Source organism: Medicago sativa, chromosome 4 (assembly GCF_051527215.1).
Source record: "Medicago sativa cultivar Bolivia chromosome 4, Bolivia_mono, whole genome shotgun sequence".
NCBI lineage: Eukaryota > Viridiplantae > Streptophyta > Magnoliopsida > Fabales > Fabaceae > Medicago > Medicago sativa.
This window is the reverse complement of record NC_140752.1, coordinates 56525538-56547868: the sequence shown is the minus strand read 5'-3', so window position 1 is coordinate 56547868 and position 22331 is coordinate 56525538. Positions and strand designations below refer to the sequence as shown.

Here is a 22331-nt window from a genome sequence, read left to right as displayed (position 1 = left end):
ATGTTTGAAATACTTTTCAAAAACTCTTTTCTAGTTTTTAAAAACTTAAATATTAAAAACTTGTTTGATAAACTATTTTTAAAATATAAGTTTTGAAAAAGAGTTTTGGTTTTTTAAGTGTTGGGGACTAAAAAACTGAAACAGGTAAATTTTGTTTTGGTTTTTAATTTTTGAAACATATTTCGAAAACTAAAAACAAAAAGTGTTTCAAACAGGCCCTTAATATATAGCTTTTAAGTTGAATTAATTTGTATGATTGATCTCAATTCTCAAGTGATTAATGAGCTCTACGAGAGGATAAATTGTTCAAGAGAACCTGAGTTTAATTCTCGGATGCAATAGTTTTTTCCAGACTTTACTTGCCTCACACACAAATTCCGAATTATCAAGGTCCTTTTTCCTTGAGAAATGGAGGATTAAAACCAAAATAAAAATATATATTATAACTTATTGATAGTTATTATAGTTGATAGGACCAGTGCACGCACGGGTCAAAAGTCTAGTTTTAAAAGTAATTTTTTCTGTCAACTTTATTTTGATGAATTACTAGAATGTTTTCTCAAAACGAGTAAATGTTAAAACTCTTCGTTGAGAGTTTTATCATTTATATAATTTAACTTGAATCAAGTAATTAATTTTTAAAAATAAAGCAAATATAAAGAGCAAGGTATACTATTATTTTTTTGTTTGGAAAGATGCAATGTATACTAAGTATTCTCTTAAAAAAAAGAGCAAAGTATACTAAGTATTATTTATTTAATAAAAAAATTATGGTAATAGAATGAATATTCATTACCCCTTTATTATTATAAAAGATACATACCATATGGCAACTAAATTTTTTTTCTTCCAAGTATACCTGTTTTAATGAGTCAATGAAAAATTCAAATCTAATTCAACAACATTCAAAGCATAAAGAAAAGACACATTTTTTATTTATTTATATCGCAACTACTCACTTTTGATGATCATCTCAAGTCTCCAAAACTTCTAACACTTATCTATCACTTTCTTTGAATTTCATTGTTAGAGAGAGTATCCATGGCTTCAACTCCAGTTAACGACAACTCGTTTCCTGAAGACACAAACAACCTTGAGTTGAAATTTAGTCCCAACGAAAACATGGATGCTTCACATAGTACTATCCCTTTCTTAGTCAATAGTAGATCCTCCAATGAAAACCAAATCTCTCCAATCTCATCTCATGAAACAAGAGTAGAGTTCGATTTCTTTAAGGACAACAACAATGACCATCATGAAGTTGTCTCTGCCTCTGTCCCTGACAATGATCATATTCATATGAATACACCATCTTTATTGGAACTAAAGCTAAGCGTGAGTGACCATAATTCAATATCTCATTATAGTTTTTTTTTACTGATTATATTATATATATTGTTTTTAAATTTCATAGCTTTTGAATTTATAATCGTAAAAAATCATTTATTTTTTATGATCATTTTGTTAATTTGATGAATATTTATTTTTTCTTCAACAGCTTGGTCCCATTCCGGTTACTACCAATACTAGTAGTGATCAATCTATGATGGATGATTGCATTCTACCTAATTCAGAAGACAACAAGACCAAGAGGGAGGTAATGTTATTAACACCTAGCTGAATTTAAAGAAATTATACCCGATGAACATTTTTTTCCCTTTCGTTTTACTGAGTCAAAATTGAGTGATTTTATATATAACATAGACACTCTTTAGATTTGAAGGTGTCTGGACTCGTCAATGTGTGACACCCACAGGGGCAGACCCATATAGACTACAATATGGGCCAAGACTCTCACTTCCATTTTAATTTTTTCAACCATATATATATGTGTGTGTGTGTGTGTGTGTGTGTGTGTGTGTGTTTCTTGGTTGGTTTGACTTGTAGTTTTGATCTCTTACTCTTCTTTGACCTATATTTATAAGTATAATACAATATAATGATATATACAACTATTAGAGCTGTCGTCCTTTTCTTCCCCTTATTTCAACCATAGATAATATTTATGCATTCATATTGAGTTCAACTAGTATGTTTTGTCAATGTACAATTATTTTATACATGTATCCAATATTATATTACCATGTTAATTAATGAATACGAAAAATTATGCGTATTCATATATGTTAATTGATGTAGGAGCACATCATTAGATGAATGTGTAAAATAATTGTTCATTGATAGAGTATGCTAATTAAACTCTTTCATATTTTATTTTTCTTTTATTTGATTTTATTTAAACATACATTGTTTAATATTTTCAACCTAATTTGAATTTATTTATTCATTATTTTAAATATTGTCTTCACTACTCAAATTTTCTGGGTCCGTCATTGCACCAATACGATACCGAATCACCAATACATATGGTTACATTTTATTGTTTTATTTTCTCAAATTATTATTGGTTGTTGACGTGTCAGTTTTATTGTTTTGTCCGGTGTTTATGTGTATGTCTATGTTTATAGAATATTTTTATGTGATTTGGATCCTCTTATTTGTGAAAAAAATATGAGTGAGTTATGTTAATGACCTCAATGTTAAAATGCGTTGCACTCTTATAACACTATTAATATGATGTGGTCCAATGCATTTTGTTTTTGTTGGATAATCAAATTGAATTTAATAGTGAGATGATTATTATAACCTTAACATGTTTTATTCACATGTGAGAGGATCCAAAGCTATTTTTTGCGATGATGTTTGAATTCTTTGAACTGTTTTCAGATGGCTATTCTTCAAGGCGAGCTTGAACGAAAGAAAATGGAGAACTGTAGATTAAAATTGATGTATGATCAACTTAGAACAGATTACAATACCATGCGGATGTGTTTCGAGAAAGTGATGCTAGACCATAAGTTTAAGGAAGTTAAAGGAAAAGAATTCTTTGATGGAAAATTTAAAGAGAAAGAGGGAACTGAGAATGGTGGAGTACTGGGGCCGAGGAAAGATCTTGGATCGACTACTAATAAGGTTAAGGAAGTTAAAGGACAAGAAGTTTCTGATGGAAAATTTGGACACAAAAAGAGAATAAAGAATGGTGGAGAATCAATGAAAAGGAAATTTGTTGATGCTGGATTGACTACTATTAAGGTTAAGGAAGTTAAAGGAAAAGAAGTTTTTAATGGAAAATGTGACAAGAAAAAGAGACTTGAGAATGGTGGAGAGTTGGTGCCAAGGCAATGCAAAGATCTTGTGTTGCTTACTAATGCTGAGACTGCGATGGATCATGAAGCTTGTTCCTCATCAATGAGAAAACCTAGAAGTCAGGACCAGTTAGGATCGGCGATGAAAAGCATCGAGGTTGCTTCGAAGGAGTTAGTCCTTAGTAAAAATGCAGATGTTAATGTTGATAATGTTGAGACAACATTGGTGAAAGCAAGAGTTTCTATTATAGCTAGATCAGAAGAAACTATGGTATGTTAAAGTGTATATTAACTTTCAACTTTGTAAGTTTTTATATCATAACTTGATGTCCTTTTCGCCTAAAGAATTTATTTTTATTGTGTTAGATCACTGATGGATGTCAATGGAGAAAGTATGGACAAAAACTGTCGAAAGGAAACCCGTGTCCTAAATCTTATTATCGTTGCAGCATGGCCCATGGTTGCTCAGTCCGAAAACAGGTAACTTTCATCTATAATTATCCAAATTACATGTACTCCCTCCGTTTCAAAATACATGTCGCAATTTTACAATGTGCACTATTCACATAGCTTGCTTTGACCATATTTTTTTTAACTAATATATAAATACAAATAATAGCATGTAAGATGTTTTTTTATATGTCTTGACGAATATTTTCAAAATATTAAATTTTTATAATTTTTTATTATATATAATTAAAGATATTAATGGTCAAAGTTGTGTATGGGCATGTGTGCAGTGGTTGACTGCGACATGTAGTTTGAAACGGATGAAGTATTTATTAAGGTTTTAAATTTATGTCACCCTAATGATTGCTTTCGCATTATTATATTCAATATTATAGAGAATTACATTCAAATATGATCTATGCAACGTCAACTGCATTAAATTTGCAACGACATTAAACTCTCCGATTGTTTCCTAGATCATAGTCACAAACATGCATATTTTAAAACCTTGTCATTTAATCATCATTTTATGTATGTTTTCAATTAATTACAAAATAACTCTACATACACAAACATTATTAGTGATGATTTATTTGATATGCATTGCACGAGGTTGGATAACAATAGAATTTAATTCAAATGTGTTTCCATTTTCAAAGCTCATGTTTCTATGCTAGAAAATGGATTTGGATTTGCTCCATTCCACAATCCATGCATTTACGCATCCATCACGTTGATGACCATTAAAAATCAAAATATGCATTGAAGTTTGGATCATCCAATCTTCGATACAACGACCATCGACGTCGACGTACTTACTATGTGAATGCCTAGATTCGCTGAATGCAACAAACTCAAATCCAAAATGGTAGCTGCTAGCTAGGTTAATTAAAATACTTATGGAATGGTCTATATTGCAATGACAATATTATTTAATACAATTCAAACTTAATAGGTACAAAGGTGTGCTCTTGACAGAACAGTTGTAATCACAACTTATGAAGGAAATCACAGCCACCCTTTACCTACTGCAGCCAAAGAAATGGCAAAAACAACTTCAGCAGCTGCAAAGATGCTTCTTTCAGCATCAGCATCAAGCAATGGTGGACAATTTAATGAAAATTTACCCACAAGAACACTCCTTCCTTGTTCTTCAAGTATTTCAACTATCTCAGCTCCTGCTTCGTTTCCAACTATTACACTTGATTATACTCAATCTCCAAATACTCCACAAAGGAACCCAGATCAGTTTCAAACTCCTTTAATCTCTCAGAGTTTTGGAAATTCCTCAGCTTCTTTGATCCCTCAAATACCTAATCAAAACCAATCAAAATTTTCTGGACTACAAATGTCAAAATATACAGCTAGCCCTTCACAATTATTAGCAGTACCAAATATTGCTCGGGCAGTTAATGCTGCCATTGTAACACCCCGTTTTCCCAACTTAAAAATTTCTTAATAAAATCAGAGTATTTAAATCATAAACGGAATGTCACATACTTCTTGAAAATCATAAAATAGATAATAATAATTATCCTTCAAGTTCAACATCATAAAATCTGAAACTACGCAGCGGAAAATAGTTCAACATGATAAAAGTCTTGGCACGCATGCCTTATTAGAAAATCTCATAATTTAGGTTCACTACTTATTCATAAAAAGTTCATAAAAGACACGTAAGGAATAGAAGTAAAAGCAATCGCCATCCCGTTACGTATCAGAGCACCTAGACACTTGAGCCAACCAACCTACAAGCCATCAGTACCTGCAGTTACCCATACGAAGGGCAACATTTCCAGCAGAAGGGGTGAGATTTCTCAAACAATAATATTAAGCATATAAATCATAAACTACACTTAACAACATAGCATGATCAAACATAGCATTATCATAACAACTTCATAATCAAATTCATGGTCAGCTTCATAATCAATCATCAACATCAACTTCATATTCAACTTATAAATCAATCTTAACAACTTGACATCTTAACCTCTTAACAACTCGAATCGACTATGCAACTTCAACTTCTTAAAATCATCTTAAATCATCTTGATATGCAAATGCATGTGGTACCAATCCGGGGCATCAAGCCCTCAACATAATTGAGCAAAAGCTCCATCGTCGTGGTTGATCAAAAGCTCCATCGTCTTGGTTGAGCAAAAGCTCCAGGGCATGAGCCCTCATCTTTAAATGAATATGCATCGACTCAACATCTTACGTCTTAGAACTTCATGAACATCTATGACATCTTAACACTTCTTAACATCATAACATCTTAGACATCGCATCAACATAAGCATCATAAATAACACATTTAAATCACACATCTTCCAAATAACACTTCATTATATAACACATCTTTAAATAACATCATCATCAAATACACATCATTAAATATCACTTCAGTTATACATCATCAATTAACACGTTAATTTCACATCATCAAATAATTCACAAATCACATTTAATCAAATAAATCATCCTTGCTCATCAATTGATATCTAACCAATTCAATTCTTCATCTGAAACTTTTATTATTTATAACTCTTTACTATTATTACTCTTATTAAAACATTGATATATATATTCCAAAATAGCTTACGGTAACTCATAGGAAAATTATTATTTTAGATCCTTTCCAATTTCTAAAACAAATCACCTAAATAACTAATTCAACAATATAAGCCATTTGCCAAAGAAATTCTTTTAAGTAGTAGTTAATCAGGTACCAAAAGCAATTGGAATAATTACGGTGATTAGAATTCAAATTTAAATTGATTTCCTTTATATCAAAACCAAACAAGTGATCAGTAGCAACTATCATGTAACATAAAAATAAACTAAGTGATCAAAACATGCATTGATAAGTTTGAGAAACAAATAGGCATCAATAAACAAATATGTATAAATAAAGTCATCAATCGTGGCCTTCACAACAACAAATATTTCAACCGAAACATGGATCATCAATCAATATATTTTAATCGAATATATTTGAAAACTCTAATTTTCAATTATCTCTCAGAATCCCTAACTCTCATAATCTTACAAAACTCATCCTAAACATGTTAGATGCAATCTAAGGATCTACAAACTTAATATTAGTGAAAGATAGTCTCACCCTTACCTTAAAAAGCTTCCTAGTAACACACAATATACCGTCCTATGATGATTGAAAGGAACTGCCCACGCTAGGATCACACAAAATAGAGGAAAATGACTTAAAAATACTTCCGGATATACACAACAAGGTGATTGTTGGGCGTGATATATTTTCAGTGAATTGTAAGTTTCATATATTATTATTTTTTTTCTATGGACATGTAGCTTCTTCCGAGATGAGAGTGAAAGGAATTAATGATATATATATTGTGAAGTAAAACCGTGTCCTTTCCATTTGATCAACCTAAATTTATATAAAATAAGGCATATAATGGCAAGCATACAATGGCAGACATAAGTGCTATTACCTATACATATATAATAAGACATATAGTGGCAACATGAGTGTCATTATCTATGAGCATGGCAGGCAAAAACCTAACAAGGAATGGACATATACAATTAATATATTAAGAAAAGTATATCTTAACATATAATATAGATCAATGTGTACAAAGATAAATTATTTGAGATTCAACATACGTGCAAACATATAGACCTAATTAATTTAAGAAGATATGGCTTCTATAAAATAGAGTAAATAGGTTCCGTAAATAATATTATTATTAAGTGAGACATTTTCTTCCAAAATATTACTACTCACTCATCTTAGTAAAATGTATAATTATCTAACATCGAATTCTAATAATCCTAACGAAAAAATACACACAGAGACAATTAATCACATATGAGCACATATGACAATTATTCAAATAAATTATACAAAAAGACACTAAACTCGATAAAATAAATAATTAATAAAATGGGGTGTTACAGCCATTGCTGCTAATCCAAATTTTCTTGCATCTTTGTCACCTGCTCTTACTTCCATTATTGGTCATACTCAGGCAAACAACAACACTGCTTCTACTGATAATAATAATGGCAACAATGTCACCGAAGGAAATCACAATGATAGCAACAATAATGTCACAGAAGGCAATAACAATGGTAATATCACAGGTAGCAACACTAATGATCAGAAGGAATAAAATCAGGAATACCAATTACAAGACCTAAACTTCAAGTTTTTGGCTCAAAGATTTAGTTGATTTTGTTGCCATTTTTTTTTGTTCATCTGTTATTTTACTTTGGATTCAGGAAGTACTCATATTTTTCATAAATACTTTTTTTTTGGGATGGAGATTTGATGTTAGTGGTTATATGATCCCTCAACGGTATTCTGAAATTTTATGCAAAAACAACCAAGTATTTTTATTTGGTTAGTTTATTTCTCCTATTTTTTGATGTTGGAATATTTTATTTCTCTAATAATATATATGAAGATTTTTTCTAATCATACTCCATATAAAAAAGGGCAATTTCCACCCATGGATGTATGTTGGAGAGATGTGAAGATTTTGAGTAAAGAATGAAAACATTTATTTTTATTTTTTTAACTTTACAAGAACAAGCGTACTTTCAGTATTCACATATAATTTTAATTAAGTTTGGGTGTAACTGAATATTTTTATGGCGTAACTAGAAGAAATCTAACATTAGGTGCGAATTTTTCAATTGCTTGTGTATTTGTTTGATTTCCTAACTTGATTTGTTTTTTAAAATGTAATTGTTTGGGCTCCACTAAAGTAAACTTCTTTTTAACTATTAGTTTTCTCACCCTATCTGTCTCTCATGCACCCTATTTTTTTCTTCCAAAATACCCTCAGTTCAGATTGTATAATTCGAAACAGATTGATATGTGTTTTCAAATTGTATTATATGAAACAATATTGTGCCTATATTTTCGTTTATCATTTTGATGACATAATTAAAATGATAAAAACATAAAATAAATGTAAATAAACATAAAAAGTAAAGAGACAAAGATGATATGAATTCTCATTTTATTAATATATAAATACTTTCATAGTACATTTACAATAAAATTGAAACTTGAAGAAGCTTATTGATGACAACATCTTACTTTATTCTTATGATGATTTTCAGTCATTTTCATTTAGTTTTAATCCAAAATAGATGAGTATTAGAACGATTGCCTATGATTTTTATGACAATAATTCAAGTTTTTCTCGAAACATAGCAATTCTAAGGTGTTTTGATGTAATTCAAGAAGAAATCATGCAAATCAGCAAAGCAAAACAAAACATCTTGAAGACTTGTGAAGATCTTGGGAAGACCATGAATGAAGATTCAAGAGGTCTCAAAAGACATTACAAAGAGGGGAAGTTTGTTCCCAAGTCCCAAAACATCTTACATGGAAGGAAACACAAAAAAAAAAAAAAAACGAAGAAATAGGCAATTATGTGCAAGAATTTGCACGGATGTACCCTGGGCTGCTGCCATCATGAGCTCTGGGAAAAAACGAAGAATGCGCCCTGGGCATGCAAAAAGGCACCTATGCGCCCCATCATGAGCTCTGGGAAAGTTGTGATTGGGTTAGATATGATTTTTCCACTTTTTTAGTGGAAAAGCCCAGTTTTTCAGTCCAAACCCATATGGAAACTTGCCAATAAATACAACTCATCTCATTCATAGTTTTTCATTTAGAACGAAGAGGTTTAAGAGGAAGGCAAGCGATAGGAGTTTCAGAAGAGGAGTCTCTCCTCACTCTAAGTCTCTAGGGTATGTTTTATTTCTTTTGTAATTTGTCTCTAGTTACCATGAGTAACTAAACCTTATTAGGGTAGGATTCTAAGATGAACCTCTATTTTATTTGTTGATTTATTTAATTTAAGTTTTTTATTCATTTATTTTGTGAATCCTATCTAATTTTGTATAGCGTAATATTTGTTTCTTCTAAAGCGAACCAACCCTGATATAACGGTACTTAGAGATGTGACATACCTAATATTGATGAGAACCTACTTGAATCAGGAAGTAACTAATAACAGACCACCTGATTAGGGATAGTAATTTCAGGGAATTAAATCAGCATAATAACTTTATTTTTCTTTCATCCTTGGTAAGGAAGATGAGATATGACTGTCGTTTGTAGAACTATCAAGTTGGAGAATATGTTGATGTACTTCTAAGATTCAATAGACGAGGGCGCCTTTAGGACCATTAAGAATTTGGGAACCCTAATTTAAGTCATTGTTTCAAATACCTCTGAGAGAGTAAGAACCCCACATACCTCTATGCACGAAGGTGGATCTCCCTATAGGATTGACGACCCTAAGCAATAAACCCGTGTAGAAACTCCGGTGTAAGGTTGCAACTCGACAGCTGGAGGAGAATAAACGACCCAGACCTCTGAGAGAGTATGACCCCACACGTACAAAGCCGAGTGATCAGTAGGTGCAACTCGACAGATGTTAGACAATAAAAGCTCATGAACTCATAACTTAAATAGAAGATGTAAAATTAATATCTGAATAATGTTTCACCATTAATTAATTCTATTGTTGAAAGTTACGAGCCTTATAGTGAAAAAACCTTTTAAATAGGCTTTAAGGTGTGTTTAACCTATTTAGAAGTAAGTAAAATGGACTATTTAATGGCCTTGATGTGAAATAAGCTTTCAAGCCGGGCCAAACTTTTAAATATGTCAGACTAGATAAAAAAAGGCCTACGAAAGGTTATAAGCCATACTCAATCCTCCAAATGTTCCGTAGGACAGACTCCAACGTTTCAAAGACTAGTCTGAGTTGACCTATCCTCACCTCTAACCACATTATGAGAAACACATGAGAGAGAATAGAGATGGCTGGAGAGGATTCATTTCCATTATTTGATAGCATCAACATTACTTTCATTTTGAATTACAAATGCTTCTTAAGGCAGGGAGTCGATGTAGTGTATGGGATGGTACATCTATACTAGTATGACCAAAAATTGGATTACAAATAATATTTCTATATGTTCGCAAAATGATGATTCCCTTCTTGCTAGCATTAGAGTTTCTGATTGCATTTTACAACATAACAAGGAAATTAAAGGGATGTACCACTGTTGAACTTGATTTTTGATAATCAAATTATTGGCAATATTACAAACACACCTTTGTTCTCATCATTAAATGAAGATCACATAATTTGGAAAAAAGAAAGCAATGGTGGGTATTCGGTTCAAAGTACCTACGGGTTATGGATGCAAAAGTTACCTGATACATTCATCTATCTTTGTTTTATGTAACTCTAGTGATGAAGATAACTTCATCTATCTTTTCATTGTCCAAGCAGTCTTAATATATGGAGTATGTTTCCAGCTTCCTCTACTGTTCTTAGATGGAGTACGCAACAAGGGGGCGATATTGAAGGTATCATTTTTAATATTTTGCAAGCTTTATTTGTTGAAGACACATTACTCTTTAGTTGTGTGCTTTGAAGTATTTGGAAACAAAGGAATAATAAGGTGTGGAATGACGTGACTGATGCTCAATCATATGTAATAGAGTGTGCCAAGACTATGCTTGAAGACTAGAAGGAAGTCAGATTGGTAAGAAGTTCAACATGCGTCACACAAAGACATATAGGTAATAACAAGTGGTCTAAACATAATGTAGGTAGATTTAAATGTAACATTGACGTGTCTATTTCAAAGAAAACCAATAAAGTTGGGATTAGAATGTGTATAAGGGATGAGACATGCAATTTTGTGTTGGCTAAAACTGAATGTTTTTAACCAATTTGCGAGGTACATATTGGTTAAGCTCTAAGACTTTTAACTGCTTTTGAATGAGTTCATAGTTGAGTTTGGGACCTATAGACACCGAGTTTGATGCTAAAAAGGTAGTGGATAGTTTCTCATCCTCTAAACATGATATAAACAGTTTGTGATGATTATTAAAAAATGTAAGGCTTTTTTTACACAATACTATGTAAACTCCAATGTTTAGTTTGTGCGAAGAGAAGCAAATGAGACAATCCTTACATTTGCCAAGACAACCACGTTTTATCTAGTTTCCAAACCATGATTGATAGTCCTCCCGTCCCTTTTTATAGGAATAATTTTCAAAAATCACGGGTTTTAAGAAAAGTGTTTGAAGTAATAAATTTGTCATAAATGTACGTCACTATTACTGCCCCTTTTTATTGTTAACTTTTCATATTTCAAGGTATATTGGTAATATTGATGAGGGGTGTATTTGGAAAAATAAAATAATGAATGCGTATAAAAATTTGTAGATAGTCATATACTCCCTCCATCCCTATATATAAGCACCCTTTTATTAGAGGCAAATGGTGCTTAAATATAGGGACGGAGGGAGTATTTATGTACAAAACTTTTTTTGTAAATTATTCTTATAAAAAGGGACAGAGGAAGTATATCATATTTCATTGAACGTATTTTGATTAATGAAATGCTATAAATTTATTTATCTAAAAAAAATCACTTTCATTCATCAAAAAAACATTACTTTCATCTATGCGCAGCAATACAACTAACCCAAATTTTTAATTGGAAATGCCTTCAAAACTAGGCACGGCAACAAAATCCATTCCCCCGGTTACCCACCAAAACCAAACCCAATTTGACGGGTTTTCATCGGTTTGACGGGGTTTGAGTTTTCCCCGATTTTAAAAACACGGTTACGGGACGAGTAACTGAGATATAAGTACCCACCCCAAACCCATACCCAAAACAGTCCTGAATGTAGAAAATCAATTTATTACCCCTTTTATATAAATAGAAACCCAAACCCTAAATCATTTCACTCACACAATTAGAGTCTCGGTATTTCAGATGACAAACACTTATCATAGTTCTCTCTTTTCTCCTTTCATATCTCACACTCTCGGCCTCTTTCTTCTCCTTCACCATAGTCATCAATCGTCAACATCTCTATGCTTGATAATGCATTGCAACATTGCGCTCAGAGCTAAAAAAAAATACATTTATTTTTATTAAAAAAAATTATCCACTGCGGAGATGGAGATGAGGCGAGGATACTTGAACCCATCAGGGACGGGGATGATATTTGATTTTTCATCCCTTGAGTATGAGTAGGGTAACGAATAAGTATATGAGAATATGATATGAGGACGAGGAAGGTAAAACCCGTCTCCACCCTGCTTCATTACCATGCCTATTCGAAACACAAAATTCTAAAAGAAGAAACTTCCTATAAAATTTTGTGCATTTAAATGATTAAAAAGTTAAATATTAAATGAAATGCGCACATTTCAATAATTTTTTTATATATTTGAATCATTAACTTGTGCCTTGAGGGTACAAGTTAAAGCATTCCTTAACCAGTTTTTAATTACGACGATGATATCCGTGGCGCGGAAGTAAAATACAGCTTCTAGAGCATGTATCAAGTGACATTCACGCTGGCGATAACAATCCTAGAGTTAGAAAGAGATTCCATTTTTTGGAAAGATGTGCAAAACATAACTTAGAATTGAATAAAGCCACTTGACTTCCCCTCTTAAAAAAGTTAAAATCCAATTATTCCATAATGAAACATTCATATCAATAGATCTATGCTAAAAGACGAAGATAATGTTAGATTTCTGATCTACACAACCATAAACTAATCACATGGACCCACCTCAAACCCCTTGATTTCCATGATCAATTCACTTGTCTTACACCATCATCATTCACATTATTCACATCACCTCCCATGCCATAATTCCCTTACCCCACACCACACTCTCAACCTCCACACTAACCATGCCACAAAATCATGCTTTTTAACATGCTCACCCACCCACTATTCTCCCTCACCACACAAACCACACCCCTAACTAACTTAGTTTCTCTCACACACAAAAGTAACAATTTATCATTCCCTAGAACTCTTTATCATTGATTCCAATTAGGGTTTGGTTCTGGTTCCACAACCATACCAAACCAAAACAAAACAAAACAAAATTCCAAAATTTCATGTTCCAACTTCTCAATGTTCAGTTTCTGCTGTTACAGCAAATTTTTCATCCTTTTTCTTTGTACCCTTCTTCGCTATTTCATTGCTTAACCCCAATTATGAAACCCTAACACATTAATTAAAATGCCTAAATCTCCCGAACAAAAAGATGGATCTGAAAATGAAACACCAAAATCAAATTTCATCGATTCATTTTTCACTCATTTTTCAACAACAACAAAACCTAAAATGAAACGCACCGTTCGACCATTATTTATTCTCCTCCTTCTCTTAGTTTTCATCGCTACGTTAACCTCACGCGCTATTCTCCGTAAAGGTATACTCTCAATCGAGCTCGAAGCGCGTCTCTTCACTCGCGATCCACCGTCGCTAAACGCCACCTTACTCCACCACGCCGCCGTCGAGATCGGTGAGGAAAAAACCCGGCGAGAGATTCAGCAGCTTCTCGACGGTAACTTCGCTAGTCAAGCTCGTCATAGAACCTTCGTCTCATGGCGGAGGTTCATCCACCATGACGGTGGTGATAAAACTTATCCGGCGACACTCCGGTCACCGTTGTTTTACCGGTATTGGATTGATTTTCGACGAGTTTTGCATGATTGGGCCCGAAAACGGAGATTTCAACCGGGGATTATGGCCGAATTAACCCGATCGGTGAAAGTTCCGATCGATCGGTATAACAAAGTCGTTAACATTGATTCAGGTGATGTGAAGAAATATTCATCTTGTGCTGTTGTTGGTAATAGTGGAATTTTGCTTAATAGAAACTATGGTGCATTAATTGATGCACATGAATTTGTGATTAGGTTAAACAATGCTAGGGTTGATAACTATGAATCAAAAGTTGGGAAAAAGACAAGTGTATCCTTTATGAATAGCAACATTTTGCATTTGTGTGCAAGAAGATCAGGGTGTTTTTGTCATCCATATGGTGCAAATGTTCCTATAGTTATGTACATTTGTCAAGCTGTGCATTTCTTGGATTATACTGTTTGTAATGCTTCACATAAATCGCCGTTGTTGGTGACGGATCCGAGGTTCGATGTGTTGTGTGCTAGGGTTGTGAAGTATTATTCATTGAAGAGATTTGTGGAGGAAACTGGGAAGGGTTTGGAGCAATGGGGTTTGGCGCATGATGGTGCTTTGTTTCATTATTCTTCTGGGATGCAAGCTGTGATGTTGGCTTTAGGGGTTTGTGAGAAAGTTAGTCTTTTTGGGTTTGGTAAATCGGCTGCAGCGAAACATCATTATCATACTAATCAGAAAGCTGAACTTCATTTGCATGATTATGAAGCGGAGTATGCTTTTTATCGCGACCTTGTGGAGGGAGATAAGCCTATACCGTTTGTATCGGAGAAGTTTAAGATTCCTCCTGTTGTTATGTATCGATGACATGACAGTGAGTTTGTATCGGAGAAAAGTTTAAGATTCCTCATGTTGTAATGTATCGATGACAGCAGCGAAGTGTTGTTGGAGGGTCGATTTTGTTCATGTGTTATCATAGTTGAAGTGTTATCTTGTTGTAATACTTGTGGAATGAACAGATAGTGGAAGGGATTACTGAGTTTGGTTTGAGATTCATTTTTTATTCTCTCAAGTTGTACTGTCCCAAATGTAGCCTCAAAGGCAACACTCAAGTGTAAATTTTGGTTAGATCAATACAATGATGATGAAGTATGTGCACCTAAGCTGTGTGTTATTCAGAATTTTTTTCATTGATTTTTCTTAAGTTGAGTGATTATTGTTTCACTTGCAATTATTGCTTCATAACCATAATTTATTGTTCATGCCATATTGGGTTCTAACCTTTACCAACTGTTACTACTAATTACCAACATTTATTGTTTAAAAAGTCACTAAATCAAATGATAGCTTATATTCTTACTTTCCAATTAAATCAAATGATTTGGTCCAAAATTAATGGTGAGGTGTAATATGCAGTCTTTGTTTTACTACTCTCATTTGTAGCGTATATCATGCTACATGACTTTTCCAGTTCAAAAAATAATGCAGGGTTTTGTTGCTATCCTTGAACTGCACTCCACCTAGTTATAGAAGCTGACTACTGCAAAAGAGAAAAAGTTGCACATGGAGGATATTATAAACTTCACCTAGTTATAAGTTTATTAAAGCTAAAGGGAGAAAGTAGAAGGGGTGAACAGGGAGTTGGAAGTGCAGAATGAGAATGTAATCTAGTTGGAATGTAGATTTGAGAAAGAAGGTAGCAAAGAAAAAGGAACAAAACCAGAGACAGTGATAGAAGGTAATCTAAAATTACCAACAATTACTACTAAATAGAATGAGACTGCTGCGTATTGTATTGAATTATAAATTCATATCTTAGATATGTTATATGTTATTTATAATGTACTGATGTTCAAAAAGTTTATTTCATGCTTATGTGATTTGTTCTATACACACTTAAGAAAAATTGTTGTATTTGAATCAAGTATATACTGATCACCCAATTGTATCAGAAATTTTTTCATTTTTAGATATTATTCTTGATATTTGTGGTTTGGGAGGTTATTTGCTTATTATCCTCTAGAGCTAAAAAATGTGTTTTTTTTTTCCTTTCCAAATGGAGTAAAAATTAGCTCGTTGGTACCACTTGCAAATTTTACTCATAGTCTTGAGGCTAATTAAAGACAACATAGGACACACCAAAATGTTTTGGTCAGGCATATGTCTAAGAGAAATTAGTAAAGACACAAGTATTGGAATGATTAAAAAGGGTTGCAACATTATAACTGATTTGAATGTAAGGGTTGCATATTTTAGACCATCCAGAAAACCATCAAGCAAACAATATTTGAAAACAAGGATTGCATATTTTGAACTATCCTGGAAACTATCAAAGAAGAGAACCAAGATTGGTAAATAAATCTTTGATATCTATTTTTTCCATCTCATTTGTTTTAAGAGTTTTCAATTACTCATAATTACCTTAAAGACATGATGAGGCTGGTTCAACCAAGGTGCGCAAATGGAGTATTGTTTTGGAGCCTTTGATAGTATTGAGCATTAAACTTTGAAGATTGTCACTCGAAATGGCAGTTTAGATTGTGATTTTAGATTGTGATTTTATTTAGATTGTGATTTTTCCTTCCAGAGAGATGTAAGAAATGGCAGTTTTCTTAGTAAGAGGTGTAACCTATAAAACCTTTTTTCTCTCTCTTTTCTTTCTTTACTGAATTCATGTAACTGATACAATTTCAATGTAGGGTTAGTGGAATAATAAAATGTAACAGATTAAGAGATAATCAAATTGATGTATTATATATGTGAAATTTGGAAACGCAAAGGGCAAGAGAAACGGTATAATCAGAGTTTAACATACTTGGTGGGAAGATGGCTGTGAGATGTTTCGATACATTGAGAAACAAATGCTGAGATTTTAGACATGGCACGTCAGAAATATTATGACATGGCAAAAATGTACGAACATGGCATGTGAATAGCTGATATGTCAATGGATGGAACCAACTTGAAAGAACTTGGATCAATATGATTTCATTTTATTTTATTTCAAACTTTATATAGTCATGTGATATTTGTAGTTATTGATAATGGTTTACAGTTACACACCATATCCTTTCCTCTATTCATATTTTCATTTATAATGAAGGTTCAACTATGTGTTTAGGTAGAAGTTGCATTTTGTTGCTTAAAACACAAGTAGGCAAAACATTTACTCTTAAGTTAGTTTCCATTCATAAGCAGGACCTATACATAGATCAACATAGACATATTCTGCTGTTGCATAATTTACTTACTTATTTACATCAAAATGATAGAGATCTTCCTAAAGAAACCTATATATAGTTAAGTTTAATAGAGCAACAGCTTCAAAAAAGATAGTCTTGAACCAAGTACTTAGCATTACAAAAAGCTTTCACTTTATCATTATTCTGTTGTGCCATTCACTCTGCCGTGTCTATCACGGCATCTTTCTCTTCATACTTCACCCCCACCAAGTAGCTTATACGTACCTGCAAAACAAAATTGTGCTCAAACAATGATATAATCAATGTGTTATTCCCTACTGAAATCTGGTTTATACTTCAACATAAGATAGGTTATACCTGCTTAGGATCGTAGACAGCATACTCATTGTATTCCAAGGGGCTATCTTCATGGCCAGAGGGAATTATGCTACCACAAGGAACTTTTATGTCATCTTTCCAAACAAAATGCTCTGATTCATCAGTTTTCTTCTTTCCAAGCCCCTTCACTCCAGCCTTCTTTTCCTCCAAAGATGTTGTGTCCTGTCTCAAGTAATTTTCATAATCATATCAATAATAAATTCTGTGAGTGAAGAAACCATGAAGGATGGTTAACTGTTGGTTACCTCAGGTGGACTTTTCAACTCGGTAATCTCATTTCCTAGTGAAGCAATGGCCAAAACCAAGAACCCTTCTGGCCTGTCAACAGCAGTAAAACCATATCTTGCTGCCTCTGCTGCGGCATCAGAGCAAACAATGGCTTTGCCAAACTGTATGCCAAGAACACACAAGTAATAATAAAATAGTCACCAATACGAATATTGAACAGACCATTATCAAGCATATATTTTTAAATACCATGTAGCCTGGAACCGGTAGTGAACATATAGCTGGCAAGAACCCCTTGTGCAAGTGCCTCAAAAGATTTGAGCTCCTTGATCCTTCATATTATAATCATAGAATTAGTATTCGTCATTTGTTAACAACCAAGGTAATCCATTTTTTTGGCTTACAACTTGAACACTATTCTAGCTGTCTTACCACACCATAGAAGAACCATATTTGGCATCTTTACTATGTCTTCATATGAAGGGCAAGCACTTGATTCCACAGAAAAGATGTTTTCAACTGACACCCCATATTCCTGTAGTTCATAGGAAGTAAACACTCAAAAGGTTTGATCATTCTTGCAGTTATGCATTACAAAACAGAAACGATTATATTCTTACAATGTCACCAACTTTGACAGGTTCATAAGTTTTTTCAAGGTATTTCACAATCATCTTGTAATCATTTGAATTTTTCTCCAGGGGAGAAATTGAGCAACCCAATTTCTTGTATGTGTCTGATAATGGATCATCAATGGTTGAGCCACTCATGTCTCCTATGAGGTGAGAAGCAAGGGTTATATCTCTAACACCCTCCAAGGCTGCAGCAGCCTAGGAAAATTATGACAAAGATTCAGTCTTCAAAAATAGTGGTTGGTTGAACCAATAAAATGGGTGACTAATTTGGCTTACATGATCTGCAATCTCTTGATAATCTCTAAAAATGAAAGGCCTTGTGGAGTGCATCACAGTGAACCATTTCTGGCTAAAATCAGACCAAATAGCATCAGCCTTGGGCCCTGTCTCCTTCAATGTTTTCACTTTATCTATGAATTCCAACAGAATTTCCTCACCTGATAGAGTTCAATTGTTAGTCCTTCTAAATGACATTAGATAAATATGAAAAGGAATTGTTTCCAAATTCTCTTTACATACATCTTTTCAAGTGAAGATTTGTAACCATTCCTATTGGAAGGTCTGGAGAGTCATAACCCATCTCCATCAATGCATACCTGAATTCAACGTAAGGTAATTGTGAAAATTCAGGTAAGAATCATTCAAAGTAGTGTTGAGTTATTGTGCTTACTTATAGATTTCCTGGCTGCACATGACCTTCATAAAATTTGCAATCATAGGGTCGAGTTTACAGTGTGTCACTGCTATCCCCAGCTGCCGAAGACCCAACGCCCCATGTCTAACTTCAACTCCATCATCCTATTCAATGCCATAATGCTATATATGTTTAACCAAAAACAGGAGTGATAAGTCATCAATTATGGGAAGCAATATATATGTACCATGTCAATGGGGTAAAACTTAAGTGGCTTCTTTTGAAATTTCTTCTCTCTTTCCCATGATTCAAACTCATTTCCTGTTATTTCCTCAAAGAGCCTCACAAACTCTTTCACAGCATTGTCCACATTCTCACACTCTTCTAATCGCTCCTCCGCATTAGGATCATCGCCCACTCTTCCTTTCTTGAAATACAGATGCAAACGATTCTCTGGGACGACAATCAGTTGCATGACACAGTAGCTGCCCCAAATGAACAACACTAATTAGGGATAGTTTTCATATAAATGTCAATAAGGACTACAGTTGCAGTTCATGTTCATAGTATCATTACTCATTAAGTTTTCTCCCTTGGTCACAAAGGGAGAAGGCACAGTTGTATAATATCCCATCTTTTTCAAATATCTTTCCATCTTGCTCCTGCAACTTCGTATCTTTGTAGATCCCTCTCTTCCCATAAAGCTTGAGCTGTTAACACTCACCAAATTTCATGAACAGACAAAAGGGACCTATATTTCTTCTATAAAATAATGAAGAAAAAAACAAGTATGAAAGAGTAAATCATGTACTTCTGCTGAGAGTGATTCAATAGCCTCCTCCCCAGGATCTTGTTTGTCCCAGGGTATTCCCTTCCCATTCACAGAAAGATCAGATACAAGATCATAAGCTTCCAAAGGTTGTGGTTCTTGCTTTTCAATGCTGTCAGTTAACCAAGCTTCCCTTACCACAGGTATGCCCCTCTCCCTATAGTATGATAGGTTGATAGTTATTTAGCCATGTTAATTTATCCTTTTTCATGATATCAGAACAAAGCCAAGAGCATTTATAGATGCATTTGACATAAGAAATATAGATGTTAAATTACTATAGTTTTGGAGTATATAAAGAAGAATATAACTGCACATATCAAATGGACATTTATACACCAAATCCAAAGAATGTGATCTCTACTCCTTATTTAGGCATCTGCAAGTTTATTGCCTTAAAGTTTGTATCACACTTACATGGCATCTGCAAGTTTGGATGTTCCACCTCGATCGCGCTCAGCAGGTGAAGCCACCAAACAAGTTGCTCCTGAAAAATTTAACTAACCAGGTTACAGAAATTCCTAGTAACAGAAGGATGAGAAAAGAAAATTTTATCATGTTACCAATGATAGAGTTTGCCACCTTCCCTCCATGCTTTTCAATAGTTTTTTTCCAATATTGCTAAGCAACCAAAAACAAAATCCATTCAACAAAACTAAGTATCAGTTAGTTAATTAGTTACTAATGCAACAATAACAACATAGGTGCATACATGTGTTCGATTAAGACGACCCATCAAAGAAATCATCATTCCAGTAAATGGCTTTATAGCTAAGCCTAAATCCCTCTGAGGCCTTTTATTTGGGTCCTGGTATTTCTTCAGCAACTACATCACATACATGCAAGTCATAACAAATTCTTAGGTGACAAGTTACAAGAAAACTATATATATATACAATGAAGAAACAAAATGGTAAGAAAAAGAAGAGAAAATCACATCTGAAACTGGAGAGTTCTGAACAGAATCTGGTAGCTTAATGGGTTCATCTTTCCTTTGAGGTTCTCTGGTGCTGAAAGTGCAACTAGACCACTCACTGTAGAAACCTCTGCATCCATAACGTCTTCCATCAAACTCCATATTGCCATTGCAAACCATGCATTTCTCTAATGCACCAAAAAACAGCAAGTCTTGGCTGTTCAAGAAAGTAGCACAATTGAATCACATCACTAACCTATGAACTAAAGTGACAAATTTCATATTCTTTATGAGCTATTTATTATTTATATCACTAACCATCTTCGTGTAATTTCAAGATCAGAGCCAGAGGAATCAAGACCATTAGCTTCAAGAATCTCTTTCATTTGCTCCAAAGATAGTTGCTCACTAGTGACCTTACAAAACTCATCATATTCTTGTACAACATTAGAAGCAGATTTTCCATTAGTGTGACCATTTTTTTCATCTTCCACCTTAGCCTTTTTAGGAGAATGTTCTACTTCATGTGCCTTGGATTCTGCCTTTTGTTTCCTTGTCATCACCTTCTCTTCTTCTCCATGTGCATGATGAACATTATGTGACCTCGCTTCAACCTTCAAATTTTCCATAAAATCAAATATTGAAAAGAAAGAAGAAACAATGAAAAAATATGAACATACCTTCATTTTGTGCTTCTTTTTTTTACAATGACCAAAAGAAAAGCATGTAACTTAAGAGTTTTTGGACTTTGACATGGTATGCACTAAATAACCATTCTGATTCTATGAACAATTTCACATGATCATAGGTTGTAGCTGAGACAACAACCTTGAAATGCCACGTGCATGTAGTTCTCACTAAGAAACCAAAATTTTCTGTCTTCACTACAACATGCCACATCAGTTAAGGATTGCAAATTCTTGACACGTGGACAACTACGTATATTTTACCTCATTGTAATGCTGACATGTGGGAAAGCCATGTTTATTTTTTGTTATTTGTTCCACCTCTAACACACAACATCATATTAATTGTTCATTTGTTCTCATCCTTTCTCTGATTCTATTCTGTTTTGTCTTTGCTTGCACTACTCAAACGGTGCAGTCCAATCGAGAATAAAGATGAACGTTTTTTTTTCCTTCTTCCTTTTGCGTGGAGACAAAAAAATCATGTTAAGCATGGTTGAACATGGATTTTTGATTGCATGAATAAAGTAACGGTTAGCGCAGATATTCTGTGCCTTTTACTAAATTCGGATTTCTAACACCAATTAAATTTAGAGGTACAACATAGTTTAAAATGTAGGTCGATCGCGGTTTCATATAGGAGTGTTTTGGTTCTTTTTGTTCATGAGAAGAGAGAAAGTACATTGGAAAAAGAAAAAAAGATGTAAAAAGGGAAAAAAATTAAGAAGTGTGTGTTT

At 33.5% G+C, this 22331-nt stretch overlaps 3 protein-coding genes and 1 long non-coding RNA gene across 5 annotated transcripts; 2 read left to right on the top strand and 2 right to left on the bottom strand.

The window, feature by feature from the left end:
* The first annotated feature begins 965 nt into the window (after positions 1–965).
* Positions 966–7987, top strand: LOC146930068 (uncharacterized). The gene is made up of 6 exons (XM_085701725.1): positions 966–1335; positions 1499–1597; positions 2728–3417; positions 3513–3626; positions 4552–5029; positions 7539–7987. The coding sequence occupies exons 1-6, from the start codon at positions 1042–1044 to the stop codon at positions 7751–7753; spliced, it is 1890 nt and encodes a 629-aa protein (XP_085557851.1). The 5' UTR covers positions 966–1041; the 3' UTR covers positions 7754–7987.
* Positions 5069–7531, bottom strand: LOC146930069 (uncharacterized). Its single transcript, XR_015006271.1, has 2 exons — positions 6727–7531; positions 5069–5361 (listed from the first exon to the last, which is right to left on the bottom strand). It is a non-coding gene; the product is annotated as an uncharacterized LOC146930069 (long non-coding RNA).
* A 5126-nt stretch (positions 7988–13113) lies between the features above and the next one.
* LOC146930067 (Glycosyltransferase family 29 (sialyltransferase) family protein) lies at positions 13114–15248 on the top strand. Its single transcript, XM_085701723.1, has one exon. It carries the CDS (start codon positions 13684–13686, stop codon positions 14950–14952), a length of 1269 nt encoding a protein of 422 aa, XP_085557849.1. The 5' UTR covers positions 13114–13683; the 3' UTR covers positions 14953–15248.
* A 1991-nt stretch (positions 15249–17239) lies between these two features.
* On the bottom strand, positions 17240–22118 carry LOC146930066 (poly ADP-ribose polymerase 3). Of its 2 annotated transcripts, XM_085701722.1 has the most exons (18): positions 21589–22118; positions 21227–21522; positions 20930–21125; positions 20705–20818; positions 20556–20613; positions 20410–20479; positions 19975–20149; positions 19740–19873; positions 19411–19648; positions 19200–19327; positions 19049–19125; positions 18806–18966; positions 18515–18724; positions 18327–18429; positions 18144–18226; positions 17912–18055; positions 17646–17828; positions 17240–17552 (listed from the first exon to the last, which is right to left on the bottom strand). In XM_085701722.1, the coding sequence occupies exons 1-18, from the start codon at positions 21592–21594 to the stop codon at positions 17484–17486; spliced, it is 2445 nt and encodes an 814-aa protein (XP_085557848.1). In that variant the 5' UTR covers positions 21595–22118; the 3' UTR covers positions 17240–17483. The 2 variants fall into 2 exon arrangements, with proteins under 2 accessions (XP_085557848.1, XP_085557847.1); XM_085701721.1 differs by lacking the exon at positions 21589–22118 and having other exon boundaries at positions 21227–21558.
* Positions 22119–22331: the final 213 nt, after the last annotated feature.